The sequence below is a fragment of the Ceratotherium simum genome, chromosome 4 (assembly GCF_057802395.1).
Source record: "Ceratotherium simum simum isolate JZ-2026a chromosome 4, ASM5780239v1, whole genome shotgun sequence".
NCBI lineage: Eukaryota > Metazoa > Chordata > Mammalia > Perissodactyla > Rhinocerotidae > Ceratotherium > Ceratotherium simum.
The window spans coordinates 26,104,248-26,130,830 of record NC_141903.1 but is presented as its reverse complement, the minus strand read 5'-3'; the positions used below and the strand labels follow the sequence as shown (position 1 = coordinate 26,130,830).

Sequence of the window (26,583 nt, the reverse complement as noted above, 5' to 3'; positions counted from 1 at the left end):
TTGCCTAATTTCACTGTCTAGACATCTGGGACAATGTTGAATAGAAGTGGTGAGAGTAGACAGCTCTGTTTTGTTTCTGATCTTATGGGGAAAGCATTCAGTCTTTCCTCATCAAGTATGGTGTTAGTTATAAGTTTTTCACAGGTGCTTTTTACTGGTTAAGGAAGTTTCCTTCTATTCCTGGTTGCTGGGAGTTTTATATTAGAAATAGACATTGGATTTTGCCAAATGCTTTTTTGTGTCTATTGAGATGATCATACATTTTTATCTTTTTCCGTTTGTTAATATGGTGAATGACTTTGATTTTTAAATATTAAACCAACCCTGTATTCCTGGAATAAACCCCACTTAGTCATAATGTATTATCCTCTTAACATATTGTTGAATTTGATTTGCTAAAATTTTGTTTTGAATTTTTACATCTATGTTCATGAAGGAGTTTAGTCTGTAGCTTTATTTTCTTGTAATGTCTTTGTCTAGTTTTGGTTCCCATAGGGTTTTTAACCAGCTTTTGTCCACTGATAAATCACAAATAGGTGTATTTTTGCAATGTTTGGCGGTGTCATAGCATTTTATTCTGGATGAACAAAATTTAACCTCATGTTGGATGTTGGTTTTCAACTTTTTACTGTTATAAACAATACAAACTCTCCTTTTGTATACATTTTTGCAAACATAAAATATTCTTAGGATAAATTCCCAGATGTGAAATTGACGAGTCAGAGGTTTACATATTTTAAGACATATATCACAAAATTGTCCTTCAGAAAAGGCATAACAATGTATACTGCCATCTGCAGAGGATAAAATTGTCTGTTTTTCAAAACCCTTCCCAAAACTAAGTATTATTTTTTTAAAGTAGGTCAGTAGTCCTTTCACATGATGAAATCTTTTTCCCTCACACAAACTGCTCAGCCCCTTCAGCCTAAATCAGCTCTAAGTGGCCTTAAGATACCAGAGAAGGAAAAAGAGAGAGAGAGGTGATGTCCTTCTAGGTAGGGAAGTCAGCATAATGAATGGTTACTGAGAAATCTGTGTTTATCCCGTAACCTATTTCTGGTATGCCTATCTCTAGGGCAACAGGCTAACTTGCTGATGGGAAACCCTTCTGTTTTTACCCCTGTGGTTAAAGGATAAATTATTTTCTTTTTTTCACTTTCAGGATGTCAGAGCTGGAGGAGCCCTTAATAACCAATAGGTCCAATCCTTCATTTCATAGACAGGGAAACTGACACAGAGAGAGGGAGGAACTTGCCCTAGATCCCATAGGACATCAGTGGCACAGCCAATGGTTGGACAAAATTACTGCTAAGTTCTAGTTTTGTTCTGTATATGACTCTTCCACTTAGAAGAGTATATAGAAAACCCCCTTTCTCCAACATATACTTTTCTAAATCTGACACTTAAAGGGCAGCTACTGAAGAGTAGAGACCACTGACTTTGCACTTGCATTCATGATTGGTCTCTGTTTCCCGGGATCCCTTTTCCCCATAAATGAGGCTGATAATACAAATGGTTGAATGTGGTTTTGGTTCAGAGATACAAAAGACCTCCAAAGATATCCAAACCAAAAAGGCACAACCTGAGAGGGATCAGTACTGACTTGTGTCATCTACATTTCTCTTGGAAAAATGAAGAAGCGGCTAATTAATATAGAGATGTTGGGGTTTGATGAATGTATATAACATCCACAATGGAAATCAAATTGGGGATGGGAGGAAGGGAGAACTATTAAAATAAAAATAGATAGTTATGCATAGACACCTGTGGAGTTGGCTATGGAATGGTTGATGGGTTGGGTCAACTCATAGAGGGCTTGGTATGTTCCAAATACACACCCCAGAAGGCCCAGGATGCTGATCATGATGTCCTTTGCAATAGTGACACAGCTCATGTCTTCTGGGTAAAAGGTGATGAGCTCCAGGAGGGGCGGGATGATGAGGGCAAGGGCACTGCTGCTCACGGAGCCCACCAAGGAGATGACCAGGTCCAGGCGGGGGATGAGGATGGCTGAGACACCTGCAGTGAAAGAAAAGAAATTTAGAATCACTGAATGTTTTTGCAAGAAGGGAGCTCAGAAACAAACCATTTCTTGGGACCATTATAATTCCACAGATGCCTGATACACCATTTTGGAGAGGTGGAAAGGAGCCCCCTGCAGACTTGAGCTGTGGGTCAGGGACTGCAGCTCTGGACTCCCATCTCTGTTTTAACTGCCAATATAGATGCTCTCCTTTTATGTTTTATCTCTTGTGTTTTTCACATATAATATTTATTGGAAAGACTCCTCTACCACCTATCTATTATAAGCTTCTCATTGTAGAGATGGAAAGATCTAGAGCTCTAGAGGGAATGGGATGTACCCACGGTCACACAGAGCTGACACGAGAATCCGTTGAAATGCCCAATCTAAGGCCTTTTCCACTCTACTGTACTGCCTCCCATGTATATGAAAGAACTTGGTACACAGTAAGTGCTCAATAAATGCTTGGCTCTTGCCCAGACACTGAATCAACCTTTGTACTATCTACATAATATAGCCACTGTCTAGAAGCAAGGACAGATAAAAAATGAGAGCTGGCCCTTTGCTGTCAGAATCTCAACCACTTGTTTTCCTACTCTCAGAAGGATCCTGGTAATTAAGGAGGACATAAAACATGAAGACAGCATTAGGCTGCTCACTCCCCATCTCTTCTCGTCTATAAATCTCCATCTTTTATACATATGATGAACATATATTATGGATCTTCCAGGGGAGTCCAATTTTGATAATGTTTGAATGAATAAATATACAATTTATCCGATTTAACTTTATGCAGCCATATGATTTTCCTATGAACAAATTACGGAAAACCTGTTCTGGAAAGCTCCCATCCTAGCTTGCTGGATCTTGAAGAAAACATCACCTCTTTCTGAAATCACTCCAACACATCCAATCAGAGAATGAGGAGAGACTTACAGACTCTCACAGTTGAGAATCTATCACCCCTCTGATGGGATGGTCCCTATCCCAGCTTTCCATCATTGGATGTTTAATAAATTGCTTGCTGGAGGAGGCACAGAGAAAAATCAGTGTCTGTTCTCCAGGAGAGCTCTCACTGACAGGGCAGAGAAGATATGTTCAAGGAAAGCTATACGGCAAGGTAGACCGGAGGAGTGCTCCAGAAGGGTCAGATCTGGTCATGCCAACCCACTGCTCAGAGCCCTTACATGGCTCCCCAATTCCCAATCTCCTTAGCACAAGGTCCCTTAGGACTTGGACCCCGCCAAATCTCTGGCTTCATGTCTTATCACTCCCCATTGCTTTTAGTTCTCCAAAGAGGCCATATGTAAGTACTTGCCTCAGATCTGTGCAGAGCCTGCTACCTACACGTGGTACATTCTTCACTCCTCCATCTACCTCCTGCTTACCTTTTAGGTCTTAACTGAAATATCACTCCACTGGAAAGGACTCCCTGACCTGGCCCCAGCTAAGTTACAGGACCTTCTTATGTGTTCTTGGGGTATCCTCTTCTTTTGATCTTAACCATCATATGGTACATCATTATGTACCATCTTAACATTCATCACAATGTGTTGTAACTATTTCCTTGCATGTATTTCCTCCTCCACTGTAAGCCTCCTGAAGGCAGGAGCCATATATTCTTCATTATTCACTACTGTATCTCCAGTGCCTAGCACAATGTCAGGCACATAGTAGGTGACCAACAAATGATTGTTGAATGAATGAAGGATAATGGAATTGACAGACGAATAGAGGAGGAGGAAGTGGTCATTCAGCATATAAGAGAAGCAAGACTTGTCATTAGAAGGTCAGCTCTCTCTAGTGATGCCCTCCTTCATCCCGAGTGGCCTGAACTACTCACTTTTTCTCTTCAACTTACACCCTTCCTATTAGGAATGATCTCAGAACAATATGTTTGCAGGTTCCTGATGTCTTGGTACAGACTGGGAACTCTCTGTAATACCTCAAACCAAGCAGGTACGCTGTTTCTGCTTGTACAACTCCAGTTACGTGAAGTGTAATATCTGATAGCATGTTCTTCTGGACTGCTCCAAGATTCACACAGCTTCTCCTGGCCCTGAACTGAGTCTGGATTCCCTTAACTTTAGACTCTGATGTCTGAAGCCTTTAAGACTAAACTTGCTCTCTCTCTTGCACAATAATCCCACAGGTGTTTGAAGACAGATATAGAAGTGCCCCAAGCCTTCGCTTCTCTGGAAAAACATCCCTAGTTCTTTCCCTCATTCCTCATGGGGCACCTTTTCTGATCTTCCTTCTCTGGGCATGCTTCAGAGAAAGAATTCCTCAGCTCTGTTCATGTGGTTTCCCAAACATCTATAATAGCATGTAACGTAGAATGAATGAGTGAATAAATGAATGGAAGGAAGCAAGAAGGAGGGGAGGGAGGGAGGGACGAAAGCAGAAGAAAAGAGTACACCCAAAAAATGATCTCCAAGACTTTAACAAATCAGCCCCTTGGGGTGTTTCCCTACAGTTGAACATCACTTTGTGATAGGGGACTTGACCTTAATTTTTGATAAGAAGGAAAATGGCACAATGCAAAACATAGGCTTTGGTGCTACATGACCTGCATTCAAATCCCAGCTCTGTCACTTCACAGCTATATGATTTGAGCGTGTTGCTTAATTTCTCTGGCCTTAGTTCTCTCAGTTGGTAATATTCCATTGCTAGGCTGTCGTGAGTATTAATGTCAGTGCAGTGCCTGGCAAACAGGAGGCATACAGGAGTGTGACTGAGTGAATGAAACTTTCTTCCATAAACTAGCCAATGTGTACTTTCTATGTGTAGGCAGTAGAGATTACTGTAACATTTACTATGTGAGAGCTCTGTTGAGCCCATTTTTCAGGTGAGAAGTTGAGGTTCAGGGAGGTGAAGTATCTTGCTCAAGGTCACAAAGAAGGCAAGTGGCAGAGCCAATGATAGTGGAGTAGATGCCGCTGTGGATCCCAGCCACAGCTTTGGGCAAAGAGTACTCTTTAACTTACTCACAGGTCAGACAGACCAAGGCTGTGCGGACAGACAGGTCTACAGACAGTGCCCAGCTCTCTGACACCTGGGAGATGACGAAGGGGATGATGATCTCGGCGGGGACGTGGAACTGGAGAGTGTAGGTAAAGAAGATGCCGATAGAGTACATCAGCTTGACAGACTGGTACAACCTGCAGGCAGGTAGATAGGATGTGAAATTCAATGTGGCTCCGTGGCAGAGCCATTCAGGACTCACTCATTGCTCAGAAGCTGGTATTTGTCATCGAGTTACAGAACTGGCTAACTTCTGTTGACTCAGGCCTGACCTGCCATCAGAGCCACCTGGGAAGCTTATTAAAAGTGAACATTCCTGGAGATTCTGATTCAGTAGACTTGTGGCTCAGGAATCTGTGCCTTTTTTTCTTTTACTTGTTAAAAAAGCTACATCTGCAGAGAGTACAATTCATAGTACAAAAGTCATGCAATGAAGAGCCTCCCTCCCACGCTTGATTCCCAGTCTCCAGTTCCTTTTTCCCTAGGCAACCCCTCTAACAGTTTTCTTGTAGTCTTTCCAGAAATAATCAGTATATATACAAGCTTATATAGAATGTAGGTACACACACACACATGCGTGCACACACCCCAACACACGCACACACACTGTTGAGCTCTGTTTTTGTTCATTAAATATTTCTTGGAGATTGTTCCCTATCAGTACACATAATTCAGCCTCTTCTATTTAATAGCTCCTTGGTTTTCCAATTGCATGGATATACTATAACTTTTTGACTGGTCCCCAATTCATGGATATTTAGATCATTTCCAGTCTTTTGCCAGTAGACAATGCTGCAAAGACTATCCTTGTACATGTATCTATGCACGTGTAGGATACAACCCCAGAAGCAAAATGCTGGGTAGAAGTATGTGTGATTTAACATTCTGATAACTATTGACATTTGCCCATTTACTGTCCTAGCTCATTGGAGTGCTTGCTTCTGCGCACACCCTTGCCAAAACAGTGTGTGAACACATGCTGCTCTTTGCCACTGTGTTTTTTAAAAATTGACATTTCTGTTATTATGGGGGAGACAAAGCATCTTTTCAAATATACAAAATGCCGTTTTTTGGACTTGCCTATGAACTGTTTGCTCATGCCAATTTTTTCTTGGCTATTGGTCTTTTTCTTACTGGGAAGGGATGTTTGTTTATCCCTTCTTTAAGGCTCCTCTAGAGAGTCTCATGACCAGCCAAGTTCACAGCAAGTGTGAAGTCCTCATGGCACCATGTTTTCCAGCTGAGGCCGTGGAAGGAGAGTGCCCCACCCAAGGTAGCTAGTAGAGGCCCAAATTGCCCAGAATAAGAACAGCATGTTAGGATGACGTCTTACTTGTGTAACGTAAGTCACGACTTCAAAGAAATTCCACGTTTACTGTCTCATCTAGTCATTACCACAGCACAGTGGGGTGGGGGTGGGGCGGTGATATTTTTCTCATTTTACAGCTGTGGCCTTGTGGGAATGAATGCCCCATCACCCTCCTAGCCTCTGAAAGACCAAGGCTGTGGGGAGACTTAACAGTGGTAATAGCTAACACTTGGTGAGTGCTTACTATGGGCCACACACTTTTCTAAGCGTTTTATGTATGTTAAACCAATGAATCCTCACAGTCACTCCCTGAGATAGCATGGCAGTCATTTGTGCTGTTCACCAAACAATTCCAGTTTCTTCCAGGCACTTGGTAGAATTTCACTTCCCTGCCCCTTGGAGTGAAGTGTGGCCATGGAACTTTCTTTTCTTTTCTTTTTTTTTTGTGAAGATCAGCCCTGAGCTAACATCCATGCCAATCCTCCTCTTTTTGCTGAGGAAGACTGGCCCTGAGCTAACATCCATGCTGATCTTCCTCCACTTTATATGGGACTCTGCCACAGCATGGCCTGACAAACAGTGCGTCAGTGCGCACCCAGGATCCAAACCTGGGCCGCCAGCAGTGGAGTGCGTGCACTTAACTGCTACGCCATGGGGCTGGCCCCAATGGAACTTTCTTTGACTGATGAAGTGTGAGCAGAAGAGATGTCTGTCACTTCATTTTAAAGGGCATGATTCATTGTGCTCTCTGTTATGGCAGCCAGCAACATTTCAGGGAGTGACTATTCCATCAGTCTGGTCCTGGAGGAGGGATGGTGCAGAGCTGAGCCCCAGCCATCCCATAATGGACGTGTAGCATGACTATAGAATTAAGCATTTGTGTGTGTTCAGCCACTGAGGTTTTGGAGTTGTTTATAACTGGAGCATAATAGTCTATCCTGTCTGATACAAATGGGGCATTAGTGCCATCCTCACTTTACAGAGAATAGAAATGAGGTCTGCAAGATTAGGCAGCTTGTCCAAGGTCATGTAAGAACCAGGATGCAAATCCCACTACTCAGTTTTAGCACCTGTGCTCTTAAACACTTGGCTCTACTGACTGCTTAGTCACTAGGCACCCAATGCTGCCAGAACAATGATAATAGCGAAGACTCGCTGAGTGCTTACTATGTACCAGCCCCCAAAATGTTTCCTGGATGAATGAATGAATGAGTAAATGAATGAATGATCAAATGCAAGAACTCCAGACCAGATTCCAACTAGAGCATAGCAATGGCAGCCTAGGTCCATTTCTGGAATCGGGGTCCTAAGTAGTGGTCCATCTATGGGACCTCAATCTTTACTCTGGAGTTATGCTTTTTGTGATTGCTGTTCCTGTTTGCCTAACTCTTCCAGATCATTCTTTTTTTAGAGCCTTTGAAGCATAGAGTCAGACAGATTCAGTTTCAAGTTCCAGTTTCTCACCAACAATGTGAGCTGGGAAAGTTACTTACAGCCTCTCGAAACATCAACTTCCTCATCTATTGAATAGAATTGATAATAATAATGCTAACTCAGAGGGATGCTGTGAGAATTAAATGAGATAATGCCCAGTGCCTGGATTATCAAACTTACCTGCTATCATAGTACTAATATTAGCAGTTAATATTTGTTGCTAATGATAACCCAAGGGAATGCCACATTCTGTTGCTAAGGCTCAGATCCCATGACTCTCCTCCCCTCCCCACCCCAGGCAGTCAGGGACATACCAGCAATTGGGCAAGTTGAGGGTGATGCTGGCCTGGGTGTTTGACCCAAACTTCATGTAGCCCAGTGTCCCCAGGCAGATGTAGAGGATGATGACAAGGGACATCCCCAAGTACAGAACAAAAGAAAACTGCTGTGGTTGCTTCATCTGGTTTTTGAGAGACAGCACCTGGAAATGAAAGGAGGTTGCAAAAGAAAAGGTAGAAAAAGATGTGGCACCTTGTGAAGGAGTAGTTTCCCCCACAAGCTCGGACATCCTTCTCTGGATGGCCCAGGGTCAGAGGATCAGGAAGGGGCCACACCCACTTTCATTTTCCTCCATGCTTTCCGTTGCCAGGGGTGCCCTACTCCAACTGGGCTGATGAGTCAATTCTCACTTAGTCTTCAAGGCTTCGTGTGGTGCATGGACCAGTTGGCGCCCTGTGAATGGGTTCTAACTTTTCCCTCCACCAGGAGAAGATTATATTCTGCACTTTTCATAAATACTATTATTTAGACCTCTGGAACAGTGACTGGGTTCCCTAAAGAGCCCTAGGGACCATTCACTCAAACCCCACATCAATCTTACCATACCGACGCCTTCAAATGTGAAGATGGCTGTACCAAAGAACAGCAAGAAGGTCTTCCAGCTTGCCATCAAGGGTAGTCTGCTGGGATCTGGAATCCCCTGAAAGGAAGAAGAAGAAGAGCATTGGCTTTGCCATGGCATAGAAATTATCCCAAATCTTTGCCTGGTAGAAAGCTGGGCCGCATCTGAACTCAATAGAGACCGTGTTAGGAGCACCATGTGATATATAGAGCTGAGTCAACCTTCTCATCTTCTTAAAAATTTATTTATTTTTATTGTGATAAAATATACATAGCATAAAATTTACCATTTTAAGCTTTTTTAAGTGTACAATTCAGTGGCACATTCAGTGGTACATTCACATTGCTGCACCATCATCACCACTATCTGTCTCCAGAAGTTTTTCATCATTCCAAACCGAAACCCATTAAATAATAACTGCCTATTATCCAGCTCCTTGGTAACCTCTATTCTACTTTCTGTCTCCCTGAATTTGACTATTATAGGTACTTCATATAAATGAAATCATATATTTGTCTTTTCATGACTGACATTTCATTTAGCATAATGTCTTCAAGGTTCATCCATGTTGTAGCACAGATCAGAATTTAATTCCCTTTTTAAGGTTGAATAATATTCCATCGTATGTGTTTACCACATTTGGTTTATCCATTCATCAGTTGGTGGACATTTGGGTTGTTTCTACCTTTTGGCTATTGGGAGCCCTTTCACCTTTACATGTGGGGAAAGTGGGACCCAGGGAGGGGAAGAGAATAGCCTGAGGCCACTCTGCAAGTTAGTGTCACAGCCCAGAGATAAATTCAGGCCTCCAGTTTTCCAGTTCTCTAACGCCTCTCTCCCATCACTTCTCTCAGAGCTGTGCAGTCTACTAACTGGTACAGCAGCTATCACGGGAGGAAATGATTATTTTAATAGACTCCTGGGGTGGGCAGAATAATGGCTCCCCAAAGATGTCCACGTCCTAATCCCTGGAACCTGTTAATATGTTATATTGCATGGCAAGGGAGAATTAAGCTTTCAAATTGAATTAAGGTTGCTAATCAGCTGACCTTAAAATAAGGAGATTATTCTGGATTATCTTAGTGGGTCCAATGTAGTCACTAGGGTTCTTAAAAGTGGAAGAGGGAATCAGAAGAGAAAATCAAAGAGATGGCAGCATGAGAAAAACTCAGCCTATCATTGCTAGCTTTGACGACGGAAGAGGGCCGGGAGCCAAGGCATGTGGGCAGCTTTGGGAAGCTGAAAAAGGCAAGAAAACAGATTCTCCCCAAAAGCCTCCAGAATAAAACACAGCCCTGCTGACACCTTGATTTTAGCCCAGTGAGACCTCCAGAACTGTAAGACAAATTTGTGTTGTATTAAGCCACTGGATTTGTGGTAATTTGTTACAGCAGCAATAGGAAACTAATACAACCCCAGAGACTTTCAGATTCAAAGAAATGAAACTACAATGGTGGAATTTCAGGGCCTGTGACGATAGCATAGAGTGGGCTTGGGAAGCAAACTGACTGGAATTAGTGGAAAAGTTACTTTTTGTTTATCAGTTTGCTTGTCTGTAAACTGAGGATAAAGGTAATACTTCCAACATAGTATCATTGTGAAGATTCAACGAGTTAATATATGTAAAGAACCTGGCACTAAGTAAATCAAATTCCTTTATCATCCGTGTAGCCCTTGTCAACCTACCACTGTTGCAATTTGTGTTTGTTATTTGCTCGAGGTTTATCCCCCCAAGTGAATGTAACCTCCTTGAGAGCAGACCCCCTGTCAGTTTTACTGACCACTGAATTCCCAGCCCTTTGAGAATGCCTGGCTCACAGAAGGTATTCAATAACTACCTGTTGAATGACCCATTGTCATCCAGTGTGACAATGATGATGACGATGACTAGCTTTTATAGCTTGTGGGGCAGAAGTGTTCACCGATGTCACCTTAGCAGGGGCTGCTCAGAGCAGGATGTCACCTTCTCACCTTCACCTGCCCGTAATGATAAGGACCCTCTCCAGGTGTCTCAGAAGCCCTGGACACTGACCCCCTTCTGCAGTAGTTTCAGGCACAGACCTGCACAATATACTCAAAGATCAGAGCCATGCTCCCCAGGGTGGTGACGTTGGCCAGCGTCGAGAAGATGGACAGCAGCTTGAGGTTCTGGATAAACACCAACAGGACCAGGAAGGGCAGGATCGTCAGCATGTAGAAGCGAATGTCCAGGATGGGGGTCAGCACTGGGATCTTCCTGGGTTGGCAGGTGTTGGAGGTCACATGGGCTTCTTCCACCATCTGATGAGAGCAGAAGGAGGGGCGGTATAGTTGAGTTGCCAGACTGAACACGGGATGTCCAGTTAAGTTGCAATTTCAGATAAGTGACAGGTAACTCTTTAGTAAAGTATGTCCCATGTATTACATAAGATATGCTTATAGTAAAAAAAAAATTATTCGCTGCTTATCTGAAATTCCAATTTAACTGGGTGTCATATATTTTTTTGCCAAATCTGGTAACCCAACAGAGTGCCCATGATTGTGACAACCAGAAACCCTTAGGATCATAAAATCTGAAGGCTGAAGGGTCCTTTTGTTATCTGGACCAACCTCCTCTTCCCTACCAAATGGGTTTCTTTCATACATCCTGAGAACGGGAGTTGACTACACAAGAACATCTTCTTCAACTTTAGATAGCTTTTAGTTAGAAAGATCTGAATGTTGAACAAAGTCTATCTGTTGGAACATTCCATCTACAGTTCTTGTCATAGTTCTGGCTGTTTGAGTGCACGAAAACAAGTACGTTCCCTCTACTCCATGAAGCCAAGGAAGAATGCTGTGAGTGATTGATTCATAATGCCTGTTAGGAATGCAATGAGGGCAAGGTTGCAGCTTGGTTTGCCTTCTGTCTGGTTAGTCATCTGCTTGACAGCCCTGAGATATCTAAAGTAAATCTCACCAACACCTTTCAGGCTCAAAATTCTCAGGTATTTCTGATTGGACATGATTGCAAGCCTCTCTCTCCATTCTGGTTACACTCCTCAGATGTTGCTTTGGCTTCTCTATGAGCCTTTTAAAACATGATTCCCAGGACTGAGGGAACTCCCAAGTGTGGTCTGATCAGGGCAGAGCCTCCTTACCTGTTGTAAATTGTCTGCCATAAACATAAAATAAACACTGCAGAAGCCCAGTTGGGTGATGATTAATAAGAAGCTGACAGTGTACCTGAGAAGGAAAAGAAGAGGCAGACAGAGGAAGAAACAAATTAATTTTTACATGCATTTATTTATTTTTGAAACAATTATTTCTGTGATTATTTTTAATATTCCCCCACCTTTTTTTATTTTGAGAATTTCAAAGTCCACAGAAAAAGTTGAAAGACTAGTATAATTAACATCCATATATCCTTTAACTAGATATAGCAATTCTTAACTTTTGGCCCTAACTGCTTTATGTATGTGTTTATGTACTCATCCTTCCATGCACACACACACATGTGCACGCATTTTTTTCAGAACCATTTGAAAGTCGATTACAGATATCATAACATTTCAACCCTAACTACCTCAGCATACCTCTCTTAAGACTATGATATCCAGAAAATCAACTTCAATATCCTCAAATTTATAGTCCGTATTTTAAATAACCCAATTCTCTCCAAAATATCTTTTATAGCTGTTTTTATTTTTATTTATTTAGTTTTTTGTGAGGAAGATCAGCCCTGAGCTAACATCTGCCAATCCTCTTCTTTTTCTGAGGAAGGCTGGCCCTGGGCTAACATTCATGCCCATGTTCCTCTACTTTATATGGGACACTGCCACAGCATGGCCTGACAAGTGGTGCATCGGTGTGCACCCAGGATCTGAACCTCGGGCCGCCAGAAGCGAAGCGCACGCACTTAACCATTACGCCATGGGGCTGGCTCTGTTTTTATTTTTATTTTTTTGATTCAGGATCTCATCAAAGTTTATATACTGCATTTGGCTACGTCTCTATTTTTTTTCATGTAGAGCAGCCTTGTATACATCCACCATTTTTGTTTTCTATGACATTGGCTTTTTGGGAAGAGTCCAGGCCAACTGTCTCGTAGAATGTCCCACACTGTGGACTTGTATGATTGTTTCCTCGTGATTAGATTCAGGTAAGCACTTTTGGCAAGCATACCACATAGGTGATATTTTGTACTTTTTATAGTCATAGTAGGAAGCACATCCTGTGGTTCCACCGTGGTGGCGACTGCCAGACCTCTCCATGGTAAATGTCTGTTTCCCTCTTTGTAATCTGGGGCTAAAACTTTGAGATGGCATGAATATCCTATTCCCCTCAAACCAAGGGTTTAGCATTCGTTAATGATCCTTGTCTGAATCAATTATTTCATCAGTGGTTGCAAGGAAGTGGTTTTCCAATTCTGTCATTTTTTCTAAATTTATTAGTTGGCATTTAAGAAAGATATTGTCCTCTCTCCTCTTATTTTTGTATCACAATTAACTCACATTAATTATTTTTTAATTTAATATATTATACTCCATTATTGTCATTATTCTTTTGGATTCTTAAATTGTCCCAAATTTCGAGATACATTTATTTTTTCAGGGAACAAAAATGTGTTTCTCTACTTAGATTTTAACGTTTGGATGAGTGTTTTTCAAATTAGGTTGTAGTACCAATTGCACCAGAATCATCTGAGGTTTATGCTAAAAATACAGATTCCTGGTTTTCATACGAGCCTATTGAGTCAGAAGCTAGGTGAGACTTCAGAATGGAGATATCTTTTCTCTCTTTATTATGGAGATTTTCAGACATATACAAAAGCAATGACAATAATTCAATGACTCCTCGTGTGCTCATCCCAGCTTCAACAATTATTAACTTTTTGCCAATCCTCTTCCATGTATGCCTTCACCCCCACCGCACACGTGCTTCTTTTGTTGGAATATTTGTAGCAAATTAGAGACCTCAACTCACTTCGCCTTTGAATAACTCAGTATGCAGCTCTAATAGGCAAGGACTTAAGAAAATACATAACCAACATACCATTATCATCCCTTACAAAATTAACAATAACTTCTTTATATCATTTAATATTCAGTCCATATTCAGATTTCTCCAATTGTCTCAAAAATGTCTATTTTACAATTGATTTCTAAACAAGTGTGTACATTGCATTTTGTTATTAAGTCTCAGGTTTTTTAAGCTGCTATGTTCCCCTTGCCCTGTTTTCTTTTTTTTCCTTGCAACTGTTAATTATTTTGGTTAGTGTAAAGAGACCAGATAACTTGTCCTGTAGTATGTCCCACTTTCTAGATTTTGTTGATGATTTCTTCATAATCTCGGTTATCTTGCTTCTCTCTCCCCTGTGTTTCCTGTTAATTGACAGTAGATCTAGTGCCTTGATTAGATTGAGGTTCTTCATTTATCTTTCTGGCAAGAATATTTCCAAGGTATTCTCTGTATTTCTACTGTATCCCATATGAGACACATCATGTATGGCGGTCCCATGTCTAAACATGAGATGCTAAGATTGGTACCTGGGGTCTGGTGGTGTCAGTGTGTTTTTCCTTTGTAAAGTTTCCCAATGACCTGTCACCTAATGGCTTGAGCATCCATTGATGATTGCTGCCTACATGGAATGGGCAGTTTTTTTTTTTTTTTAATTGATGTTTTAATGGTTTCTAACATTGTGAAATTTTGGTTTGTACATTTTTGTTTGTCCATCACCATATATATGACTCCCTTCACCCCTTGTGCCCACCCCCCACCCCCACTGTCCCTGGTAACCACAGTCCAGTTTTCTCTGTCCATGTGTTGGTTTATATTCCACATATGAGTGAGATCATACAGTGTTTGTCTTTCTCTTTCTGGCTTATTTCACTTAACATAATACGCTCCAGGCCCATCCATGTTGTTGCAAATGGGACGATTTTGTCTTTTTTATGGCTGAGTAGTATTCCATTGTATATATATACCACATTTTCTTAATCCAATCGTCAGTCGAGGGACACTTAGGTTGCTTCCACTTCTTGGCTATGGTGAATAATGCTGCAATGAACATAGGGGTGCATAAGCCTCTTTGGATTGTTGATTTCAGGTGCGTTGGATAGATTCCCAGTAGTGGGATGGCTGGATCATAGGGCATCTCTATTTTTAATTCTTTGAGGAATCTCCATACCGTTTTCCATAGAGGCTGCACCAATTTGCATTCCCACCAGCTGTGTATGAGGGTTCCTGTTTCTCCACATCCTCTCCAACATTTGTTGTTTTTTGTCTTGGTGATTATAGCCATTCTAACAGGCGTGAGGTGGTATCTTAGTGTTGTTTTGATTTGCATTTCCCTGATGATTAGTGATGTTGAGCATCTTTTCATGTGCCTATTGGCCATCTGTATATCTTCCTTGGAGAAGTGGCTGTTCATTTCCTCAGAATGGGCAGTTTTTAATAAAGCTCCCCAGCTATCCCTTAGCACACTAAAAAGTTACAAATCATTGGTTTAAATATTTTCCCAACTCTTTCTCACTTGTTGGAAATGGTACATTGTAATAGGTGGGAGCTAGATGGCCTGGATTTCAGCCCTTGCTCTGCCACTAAATTCCTGTGTAGCCGTGGGCAGCTTTGTTGCCCTCTCTGGGCTTTATTTTCTTCCATTGAATAGGCATGGATATGGTGCTCTCTAAGGACCCTTCCTGCCTGAAAGTTTTGTTCAAGGTGTCATCAGAAACTGATAAACTTTGGTGACAAATGATGGGCAACTGCAAGTCACTCATCATTACTGCCCCATGAACTCCTCTGTCTGTTAATCAGAGTGACTCCTGATCAGCAGATGGATGACCTCCTGAGAGTCCCAAGAGAGGAGCTGCAGAAGGGATCTTGGCAGCCACCACCTGATTCACTACCTCCTGAGGGGCTCTGCTGGGAAAGGCTGAAATGTTAGGTTCTTGGCGGAATCTCGCTCTACCACTACCTACGTCTATGTCCTTAGACATGTTATTTTATCTTTATAAGCCTCGGTCACCTCATGTTTCCAGGACAATAAAGAGTCACCTTGCCTACCTCAGAAGGTCGTTGAGATGATCAGAGGAGCTAAGACATTAGAAAATATTTTGTACACCATAAACTTTTTATCAAGCAAGGAAACAACCTAAATATTCACCATTAGGGGATGGATTAAATAAGCTATGGTATATACCCACACTGGGGAACACGGTGAGCCTTAAAAAATAATGAGGTAGATCTGTATGTCCCAATGCAGAAAGAAATTAGAGGCATATTGTTAGATCAAAAAGCAAATTTCCAAAAAATATTCTAATTAATGTAAAAGAAAACACAAAACAAAATATATATTTCCATTCAAGCACATATATTCATGTGCATGCAGAGAAAAAGTCTAGAGGAATAGTTACTAAGTAGGTGTCAGTGATTACTTCTTGGATGAAGAGGGGATGGGGGACGGTGCTATCAGAAGAGATTCTCTATATTGTTCCATGTTTGCAATAAGAACATATTCATTTAACACCCGTGTAACTAGAAATAAAGATGAGGATCATTATTATTGTTGTTGTTGTTGTCGTTACTCTTACTACTACTATGAAAGCTCTGACCACTACCTTCCCCACACCGAGTGGGTCCTCAGCCAGGCGTTTGGGCAGGTTTCGAGGCTGTACATCATGGCCTCTCCGTAGTCCACGAAAGTCTTTTGCAGTCTAGAGAAATGACAAGCAAGGCGTAACTTAAAACGTTTTTGTTAAAGGTACAATTTACTTCCGAAGTGAGTAATGATTATATATTTGTGTGTTAACATGGAGCATTCTGGTAATTCTCTAGCAACGGTATTAAGGAGATATTTTAAAATGGTATACTTTTAAAACGGTCAGGAGTCTGACGTTTTTCTTTTCTGTAGTTGTCTTTTTAAACACTAATGTTTAAGTGGATTTTTTTTTTTTTAAGTAAACAGTAGCTGTGCGTTGACTTAGGTCTGCAAACCAGGAAAGAGCGGCTGTGAAAGGCGTGAGGTGTGCAGGGGTGGAGGAAGTAGGGGATGTGGGTATGGCCAAGACATGATTGTCTATTCTGGACTCTCATTCCCTCCTTCCAACTGCTGAGGGAGTTGGAACATTTGAGATGCCAGCCTTGGACCAGATTCTATACAAAGTCGATACTTAGACTCCTGCCAAGCACCCCTGTAGGATGTGACAACCAATTTCCGGCCCATCTTGTCGCTCTTCCCTAGGCAGCCCTTCCTGAGGGTGGGGGCCCTGCTGAGGAACTGTCTCTGAGCAAGTAGGGGCAGTGCAGGTTGCCAAGGGCCCGGATCCTCAGTGCTAACTGGACGACTGAGGGGAGTAGCTGGGAGAGGGCAAGGGCCCCAGACTTGTCAGGAGACCAGGGCTTAAAGCCCAGCATGCCCCCTTGGAACGCTGGTGGACCTTGAGCAAGTCTCTTTGACTTCCGGGCCTCAGTTTTTTTCACACGCTGTCTGGGTTTGGGGAGGAGACAGTGAGAGATGGGTATGGAGATGCATTGGGAACATGGCGCAATCCTTCTATTTTTATTATTATTCACTGTGCTTGGTATTTCAAATATAAATAAGGTCATGTTGCATAGGACTGGCAAATATATTAGTCTGAGGGCGACAAATTCAAAAGCGTTGGGGACCAGACAGGTATCAGTAATATGGTGAGAGGGGCTGGGTATCGACAGAATGGGGAACAGCAGAGACAGTGGCAAACTCTTGGCTACGTGGCCTATTCTAAAAAGGGTTGACCGGGACTCGGCTCCCCCCTGCACGATGAAGGCATGAAGCCCCAGAAGTGCCAGACTCTCTGACTGGCAAGGAGAGGTGGAGATTGTTTTTTAATGTGAAATCTCCAGGTTTAAAACATTGGCTAAAAAACAAAAACGAAAATTGTGGAAGTCCTTCAAAACGTATCTGAAGGCCATAGTCAGCTCATAGGCCATCAGTCTGTAACCTCTATATTAGAAAAAATGAAAAACAAGTCATCCAAAACAAAAAATATATCAGGGAAAGGCTATCATTAATGACATAGATGTCAGAAGCCTGCACAGTGATGTAATGGTCCCAGCAGGCGTCGGGGAAGAGAGATGCAAATGTTAAGGAGTGGAGTCAGATAGGGCTTCGAATGCTGGCTCTGCCACTTCCTAGCTGTGTGACTCTGACAAGGCATTTAACTCATCTAAGCCTTAGTTTACTCATCTATAAAATGGGAATGAAAATGGTGCCTACCATGAAAGTTTACTTTGAGGAGGAAATACAAGAAGGCTTGCAAAGCTCTCGCCATGACCCTGGCACGGTGTAATTGTGCAATAAATTTAATTGCTGAATGAGTAAATGTTCTCATAAATGTTTTGTGAGCTGGAAAGTGCTTCACAAGTTAGGGGTGACTGATATACACTCCAGATACACCTATTTGGGTTTGATAAATTGGCTTTATGAGGAGTTTCATTTAATATCTCTATTTTGACATAAGAAGACTTTCTGCACATCTGCGAGGACCCATTTGGGTTTGCACACCTCAGGAGCAGCTGGGTGCTGTGGACAGAGATCCACCAGGCGGTTGGCTGTAAGGGATTACCCATGAACTGCTAGTTTATAATTATGAAATTCTCAGCATTGTGTTCCTTGAATTTGTCTTTTCTTTCTGGAATTGTTTTTGCATTGAAGTTTTGAATCTGTAAACATTGAGTATTGTATATATGCTTTATTAATGATTGAAGATGTTGTGAGCTATTCATTTTAATCCTAACTCTGTTTTTTACTTTTACTAAATTGTCCCCAAAAGGGTTTACCTGGAACAAATTACTCTTACAAAGTGTGTATATTGGGGGAGGATGGAGGTGGAGAGGTAAGATGAAAAGAAGGGCATCCCTAAGTATCTCGCATACACATGGCCGTTTATGGAGCATGTTTGCGTCTGTTATCACTTTTGATCTTTCCAGGTACGGATATTTAGATTAGAGGGTGCAGGAACTTGACAAAGTCGTTCAGCTGGTTGGCAGCAGAGCTGGGCCTGGACCTAGGAGTTTCCAGCTGGGATTCCTTATTACCCCCTCCCCCGCCTCTCTAGAAGCCAGAGCAGCAGGGACAGGCCTGGAGAAGTGGTCAGCTAATTGGGTCAGTGGCCAAAAGAAACTCAGCACACCCTGAGATGGGGCCTGGCTCTGGGGTGAGAGAGAAGCACGGCTCTCACCTCTGACTGAGGTGATGAGCGCAATTCAACAGAATGACCATGCAGTGCACAGTGAGGATCCCGATGGCCAGCAGGCTGATAGGACCGACCTGCGGGGAAAGGAGAGGTGGGGATGGTGAGCCACAAACTGATTGCTCCCACACCCCGCCTTCTCCCAGCCCTCTCATAACAAAGCTGCCTCTGGGATGAGAGCCCCTGTCTGAATGTCCTTGTGCGTCCAGTTGCTCTGGCTTGAATGCCCTTCATAGCATCGCTGCAAAGTGGCTGCCCAACCTCTGCTAGGATACTTTGAGTGACAGAGAGCTCGCTACCTCCCCAGGCAGCCCATGCCTTTCCTCTTCTGCCTTGAATTCTGCCTTCTAGATCCCTCATTCCTTTGTCACACCTCAGCCCTCACCACCTCCAAGATGTTTAAAGACAAAGGTTCCTCTTAGGACTTTGTTCTCTTCCTCTAGTCCAGGGTTGTCAACAGGGGCACTGTTTTTTTTTTTTTTTTAAAGATTTTATTTATTTATTTATTTTTTCCCCCCAAAGCCCCAGTAGATAGTTGTGTGTCATAGCTGCACATCCTTCTAGTTGCTGTATGTGGGACGTAGCCTCAGCATGGTCAGAGAAGCGGTGCGTCAGTGAGCGCCCGGGATCCGAACCCTGACCGCCAGCAGCAGAGCGCGTGCACTTAACCGCTAAGCCACGGGGCCGGCCCAACAGGGGCACTGTTGACATTTTGGGCCAAATGGTTCTTTGTTGTAGGGGCATTCTGTGCATTGTAGGATGTTTAGCAGCGTCCCTGCCCTCTACTCACCAGATGCCAATGGCACTCCCTCCCCTCCTGAGTTGTGGCAACCAAGAATGTCTCTAGACATTGTAAATGACTTTGGAGGGTGTGTAAAATTATCCCCAGGTGAGAATCACTGCTCTAGTATGTCTAATTTGTCAATATCTCTTTTGTTTTTTTAAATAAAAATTATGTATGTTTAAGGTGTACACACAATGATTGGTATACATATACATAGTGAAATTATTACTATAGTGAAGCTAATGAACGTGTCTTCTCCTCACATAGCTTCCATTTTTTTGTACATGTGATGAGATTAAAAAACAGTGCTCTTTATTTATCATAATCTCCCAAATGTGATCAGAAAGGCATAGAGTTTCTCACCTCCTTTGTGCTGGACACACGTGCCCTTATAGATGTGGCCTGAGATAACATTATCCATCACAAGAAATAAATGAGAGATCAAGAGCACCACTAGATTCCACTAGAATGTAGGCTCCATAGAGCAGAGACATTTTGTCTTGTTTACTTTGATATTCCCGGGGCCTAACAATGCACATGAAGGTGCTTAATATATACGTCTCAAATGAATCATGGTCAGAAGTTCTGGTGGGAGATGGAGGGTAAAGAAATCATCTAATGACTCTTAGGAAGCAAAAATCCCAGGATAAAAGAGCTATGTGAAGCAGCAAATACCACACTGGCAAAGATAGATTGGCTGAGGGCTATGTGGTAATAATACTCTTCAGAAGTTCTAGAACCCTGAGGATTCCAAAGGAGAGAGTCCCATCTCTGGGTTGGAACTGCTACAGACTGGAAGTTATGTCAGAAGAAGATATGTCTTCTTTAGAGATGGGGGCCACTTACCAGGCCTGGAGAGAAGGAGAAATGAGCATTAACTGGATGGAAATCATCTGTCTGGCACCAAGTCAATTCAATAGACATGAATTGGGACTTCCTCTGTGCTGGTCTCTACAGCAGGTATTGTGGGGAGGTGTAAAGATAAACCAGAGAGTTCTGCCCTCAGAGCTCTCAAGTGAGTGAGGATTAAAAAATGAGTAGTCTCATCTTTGTGAGTGCTGTAAGAATTCCAGGCGAGGTAGATATAAGTTCTAGAAGAACACAAGGTGAGGGTGGCATTAATTTTAATAGGAAACAGTAAAGTTTTACAGAGAAGGCAGATTTCAAAAGATAGAAACCAGGGAGAAAGGAGCAGCATAAGCAAAGAGACAGAGGAGGGATGGCACAGGGAGCCTCGGGGAATTGGGGAAGCCACTTTCTCACAGTCAATCAAATGGCTTGAAACAGAAGCCACACCCTCAAATGCCTGCAAGGACCAACCAGCCTGCTGATGTAATTGAATAAAATCTTAGGGAGTGGGGAGGACTGTGGCTAAGTAGACTCTGGATCAGTATGTGAGTACAGTGGGTCGTTAGGAGCAATGGTGGGGTGGGGGGATTGGATGAGGGTCATCAAAAGATAGAAACTCCCAGTTATGAGATAAATAGGTATTGGGGGTGTAATATACAACATGATGACTATAGTTAACACTGCTGTACGGTATATTTGAAAGTTGCATAAAGAGTAGGTCCTAAAAGTTCTCATCACAAGGAAAAAAATATCTATATATACTTTGTAACTATATGAGGAGATGGATGTTAACTAAACTTATTGTGGTAATCATTTCACAATATATGATTGTCAAGTCATTATGTGGTATACCTTAAACTTATACAGAGCTGTATGTCATTTATATCTCAATAAAACTGGAAAATAAAAAAAGAATAACGGCATATCCCCTCCAGGCGTGCTCCATTTAGCTCCAGGTTAGTTGCAGTGGGTTGATGCCAACAGGCACATTTCCTATTGCAGAGGGTACTCCCAACTTCCCGTAGATAAACAATGCAAAGGCCTTAGGGACCCACCACCCCTTTCCCCTAAAAGTGTAAACCTAGTTCCCATCTTACCAATAAGCCAGCATTTTTCATGGCCAGGGGAAGCCCCAGGAGCCCTGTGCCAATGTTGCATTTCAATAAATGGATCAAGGTTTGTACCATCCTGTAAGGGGAGAGTAGGAAGACAAGAGGGTATGTTAGTGGATGCGAAAGGTTACCTCAGTTCAGGCTCCTTCCAGCATCTCCAGCACCCTCCGTTGGGAAGAGGAACAAAACCAGAGGAAGTGGACTCCGGTTTAGCTCTCAGCTCCCAGGATCTGTCCTGGAACGTCTGATCCAGGACTGGCGCTAGTTCAGCTGACTCAACAGACATTTAACACACACTAGGCTCTAAAAAAACAAGTTAACAACAATTGCTACTAATTCTGGATAACTCCCTAGTACCAGTTTATTCATTAATTCATTAAGCAATTTCTTTCAGGATTTATTCACTCAAAAAATATTTATTGAGAGCTACTACATACCTGGCATTTAAATAGACAATGAAAAAATTAAAAATAATTGCCTTAATTTACAGAGTATGTATTGGTGCCAGGTCATTTATTAATTCACTCGCCAGAAAAACAATCTCTTACTGCATATGGAGTGTTTACTGGTTCTAGTTCACTCCCTCTTCCATTGGCTCAACCAGTATTCCTTGTGAACTTATTCCATGCTATGGATGGGATAAAATTTATTAACAATTGCTACTGTGCATATAGAATGCTTTCTATGTGCCTGGGAGAGTGCTAGGTGCCAGGGTTCTAAACGTTCTCCACACCTGTGCTGGCAGCTCCTGCCCAGGCACCAGCAATCCACTGGGGAGGTAAGGGGGTGGGAAGAGGATCATGAGAAGAGAACCAAAAAAAGGAGTGAAATGAAAAGCTGAGTGCAAAGAGCTCTAACTCAGAGGTTGGAGCACCGGATTCTGAGTTCTAGCTCTGCCATTAATCAACTTGTTTGGTCACTACTTTGGGAAGCCCCTTGGCTGCTTACATCTTCTGTTTCTTCTTCTGCCAAAAAAAAAAAAAAAAAAAGGAAGAGGGAATGATTCTTGCCCTGCCTACCTCTCAGGGATGTGGTAAGAATCAGAAGAGGTAATGACATGATTGACCTTGGAATTGTGGAGCGCTCTGCAGATATGAGGCAACATCATCATTACCATCATCATTGTCACCATCACTACCACCTTTGTTTTGGCCTTAACCTGTTAGAAAGGGCCTCCTTTCTAACCTAGAAAGGTGACCTAGAAAGGTCACACAGGCAGTCCTGCAGAGACAGTGCTCATGTCTCCAGGTCTTTGTCCCATTGGCTAGGGAGTCAGGGCCATGTCAGGCTTTTACATTTCAATATGGACCAGGGAGAGGGTTGGGTCCAGAGAACAGGATGGCCCTTGGGACCTCTGTGACTTCCTGCATCTCTTTTAGTTCAGTCTATTCACCTAAGGATGGGGGACACTAGTTATCCCTCCATTTCCAAGAGGTAACTTTTATTTCTTGAAAACTGCAATTGGAAAATACGTCAAAGCAAAAAAAAATCTGATTTTTCCTCTTTTGTCAATTCTTTGGTAGTAATTTCTCCAAAAGATGTGCTCTTTCTCTCCCCTTCTGCCCTCCATCCCTCACTTCTTTCCTATAGGAGCGTCTTGCCCCACTTAGATCAGATCTCTTGGGAAAGGTGAGACAAGGGTTTGGAGAAACCATTGTGTTTCAGCTAACAGCATCATAGATCAGGGCCTTGGAGAGTAAAAGGCATGTTGAGAGCTCCCTCGGGACTTTTTAAAAAAAATTAGCTTTATATTTTTTTCCTTGAAAAACAATACATTGCCATTATAGAACGAAATACCAAAATTCCACCAATTAGAAATAACCACTTTTAACATTTTGGTTAACATTCCTCTGGGCATCCCTATTTGCTTTTAAATGCACACAATTTTACACAAGGAGAACCATTATAATGCTGTATCCTAAACTAATTTTCTCTGTGAATAATGTGTCCTGCACATTTTTCCACATTCATAGATTTCCTTCATCACTTGTAATGGCTGTATTGTATTCTACTGTATGTGTCTACCATACTTTATTTAAATAATCTCTTATTGTTTCTGAATTGTCAATATTATAACCAGTGCTTCAATAAAATTATCACGCATACCTATGTTATTACCTCAGTAGGAAAAATTCCTAGAAGTGGCATTATTTGTCAAAGGATATATTTATTTATATTTAATGATACTTTTAAAAGAACTCTAAGTAACACAATATGAAATTCAAATGGTAAAACAAAAACAAGAACCTAAAACCTTATGTAGTGAATATAAATTTCTCTTCTATCTCTGCTTCTCAGTCTCCCAATTCTCTTACCAGAAGCCACCACTACTGTGTTTTGTCTGTGTGTGTGTGTACTTTCAAAGAAAGCATATGCCAAATAAGTATTTGTATGTTTTGTATACGTACGTGTTAGGATTTGACATACATGACAACGTTGCCGTCTAGAAAAGTCCCAGTTTAATTCTTCCCAAAAGGACGTGAGAGAGGGCATTTCCTTATGTCCTTATCAACTCTGGGTATTGTCATTTACAATCTCATTATGCCCATGGCTATTATACGATCTGAATACTAGATAATAATCTGATCGGCAATAAAGTCCCAAGAAAAAGTTCCATGTGTCTGAGTTTATGGCAGTAAAAGTAGGGATATGGGGCAAGGCGGTGACTTTTAGTTTCCTGGATGGGTTTGTAGGAGAGAGAGAATATGAATAATAGCAGGTGTAGGAGGAGAGGAGAGCAGCCTGAAACTGGACGAAAGAACAGCCAGCCTAAGATAGAAATTGTTCCTGGAATCAAGAAGCTCATGTTGGGGATGGCTACTCTACCTGAGTTCTTTGCAAAAACTGGGAAACAGGTGTAATACCCGAAGCTACACCCAGAGCTATGGATCAACCTTCTTGGATTCTGAAGATTTCATCTTTCGTCCGCGCATCTCCTGTTCAGTGGGGATAAATGTACTAAGAAGAGAACAGTAGGAAGACGTGGCCCAGAGCTGTGAAGGCAGCAGTGCTCGACCTCCGATCGGAAGAGCAGTGCAGCCGCTTACGTTAATCCGTTGGCTTCCTCAGCAGGATGGACCTTCTCTGAAGTGGTGGTGCTGCTACTCTCTGAGAGCGACTTGGCCCCGTTGTCCAAGGAGTTGGGCTCACTACTGTAGTCCCTTCCAAGCAATGACGTCTTCAACATGGTGCGTAGGTGGCGGCGGCTCAGGGTTAAGGCCTGTAAGAGCCTTGAACCAGCCTCTCATGGGTTTTTCTCCAGAGAAACCTTGGCCGCAGGCCTGAGATGCTGGCTCCTGACTCCCGAGGGTGCCTGGTCCTGGCTGAAGCCCAAAGTGTGTGAACCAGTGAAGCACTGGTGGCAGGGACGCTGATGTTGATTCTGCCTCACCTGGCTTTGGGGGGCTTATGAGAGTCTCATCTCAGGATAATCCTCGGTGCCCTCAAGATTGCTCGGCCACACGCCAGGACTCGCCTGGGCTGTCAGCCCCTCCTGGTTTAGCCCTTAGTGCTGGAGGGGAAAGTGTGACTGGGAGGAAGAAGGCACCATTGGACTGGAGGTCCTGGGGCCTGGATGTGGGGCCAGGCCCAGTGCTCGTCTGTCTTTGGCAAGAAGGAAACCAGAGCTACCTCACAATGGGGCTGCCTGGCCAATAAGGTGCTACAGGACCCCAGGGGGCAGGTGTGGCCCAATGGAGAGTAATCCAGCTACCACCTTCCCCGGGTGCAGCTGAAGAGTGGATTTTAGGCCCAATTCAAATGCCACCTGCTCAGAATTTCTGCACTGGAAGGAAGTATGGACTGCCATCTATTTGGAAGGGAGTGTAAGTAAACTTTAAAAAATTGTTTATTCAAAAAGTACTTATTGAGCACCTAATGTATACTACACACTGTTCTCCATGCTGAGAATACATTAGGGTAGAAAACCTACTACAATCCCTGCCCTCATGGAACTTACAATCTAGTGAGGAGACTGACAATAAACAAAGCAAATATGTCAAGTGTGTGTCAGGTGGTAATAAGTACTATAGAGAAAAATAATGGGGGAACGGGGAATGGCGAGTGCCGGCCGGGGGGAGGGGGTTTGCAATTTTAGATCCGGTGGTTGGAGAGGGCCTCATTGAGGAATTGGCATTTGGGTAAAGGGCTGAATGAGGTGAGGGAGCATGCCCCGTGTACATCTTGAGTAAGAAACTTAACTCAGGGGAACAGTAAGCGCAAAGCTCCTGAGGCAGGACGGTGCCTGGGATATTTTAGGAACGGTAATAAGGACATGTGGCTGGCTCCAAGTACACAAAGGAGAGGGAGGTGAGTAGAGTGGACATATGCCTGGCTGGCCCAGGACTGTTTTGTGCTGGTTTGTGCTTATTGCCCTGGCATAATTATTAATAGTGCCTCTTTTCATTATCAAAAGTTTTTTGGTTTGGGTGATCAATGACATGGTCACACGAGAGATGCAGTTAACATAAGCGGGAGTAATGGAGAGAGATGGAATGGGGTGGGCAGGAAATTGTAGGCCACTGTAATGCCTTTGGTTTTACTCTGAGAGAGATGAGGAATCACAGAAGGTTTTGAGCAGAGAAGGGACAGACTTGCATTTTCACAGGCTCTCTCTGGCCATTTTGTCGGGGCAGACTGAAAGGGGGCAAGGGCAAAAGCAGAGAGGTAATGAGGAGGCTTTTACAATAACCTAGAGGCTATTGCAATGACCCAGGTGACAGGTCGCAGTGGTTTAAAGAGATGGTGAGAAGTGACTGAATTCTGGATGTTTTTAAAAGGTAAAGCCAAGAGGTTGTGCTGATGAACATGATGCAGGGTGTAAAAGGAAGAGAGAGAGTCACAGATGACATCAATATTTTTGGTGTGAGTAACAACAAGGACGAGCTTGGCATCATCAAAGTCTAGTCTCGAAGATGCCTCGGCAGAGCAAGCGCGGACACACTGTGCTTCCAGT

The 26,583-nt window shown here is 42.7% G+C and overlaps 1 protein-coding gene across 1 annotated transcript; it reads right to left on the bottom strand.

Annotated features, from left to right (window-relative positions):
• Positions 1 to 1,750: 1,750 nt before the first annotated feature.
• On the bottom strand, positions 1,751 to 24,877 carry SLC36A3 (solute carrier family 36 member 3). The gene is made up of 10 exons (XM_004428633.3): positions 24,677 to 24,877; positions 21,615 to 21,705; positions 18,873 to 18,961; positions 16,272 to 16,367; positions 11,811 to 11,895; positions 10,753 to 10,971; positions 8,671 to 8,769; positions 8,105 to 8,271; positions 5,015 to 5,184; positions 1,751 to 2,019 (listed from the first exon to the last, which is right to left on the bottom strand). The coding sequence occupies exons 1-10, from the start codon at positions 24,814 to 24,816 to the stop codon at positions 1,751 to 1,753; spliced, it is 1,425 nt and encodes a 474-aa protein (XP_004428690.2). The 5' UTR covers positions 24,817 to 24,877.
• Between the last annotated feature and the right edge of the window lie 1,706 nt (positions 24,878 to 26,583).

What these genes read in the sequence shown, in the direction of transcription:
- SLC36A3 (XM_004428633.3), bottom strand. Translation starts at nt 24,816, where the DNA reads ATGTTGAAGACGTCATTGCTTGGAAGGGACTACAGTAGTGAGCCCAAC. An exon ending in TGAAAAATGCTGGCTTATTG is followed by an intron (nt 18,962 to 21,614) that starts GTAAGATGGGAA and finishes CTTTCCCCGCAG; the next exon opens with GTCGGTCCTATCAGCCTGCT. An exon ending in GCTCATCACCTCAGTCAGAG is followed by an intron (nt 16,368 to 18,872) that starts GTGAGAGCCGTG and finishes TCATTTCTCTAG; the next exon opens with ACTGCAAAAGACTTTCGTGG.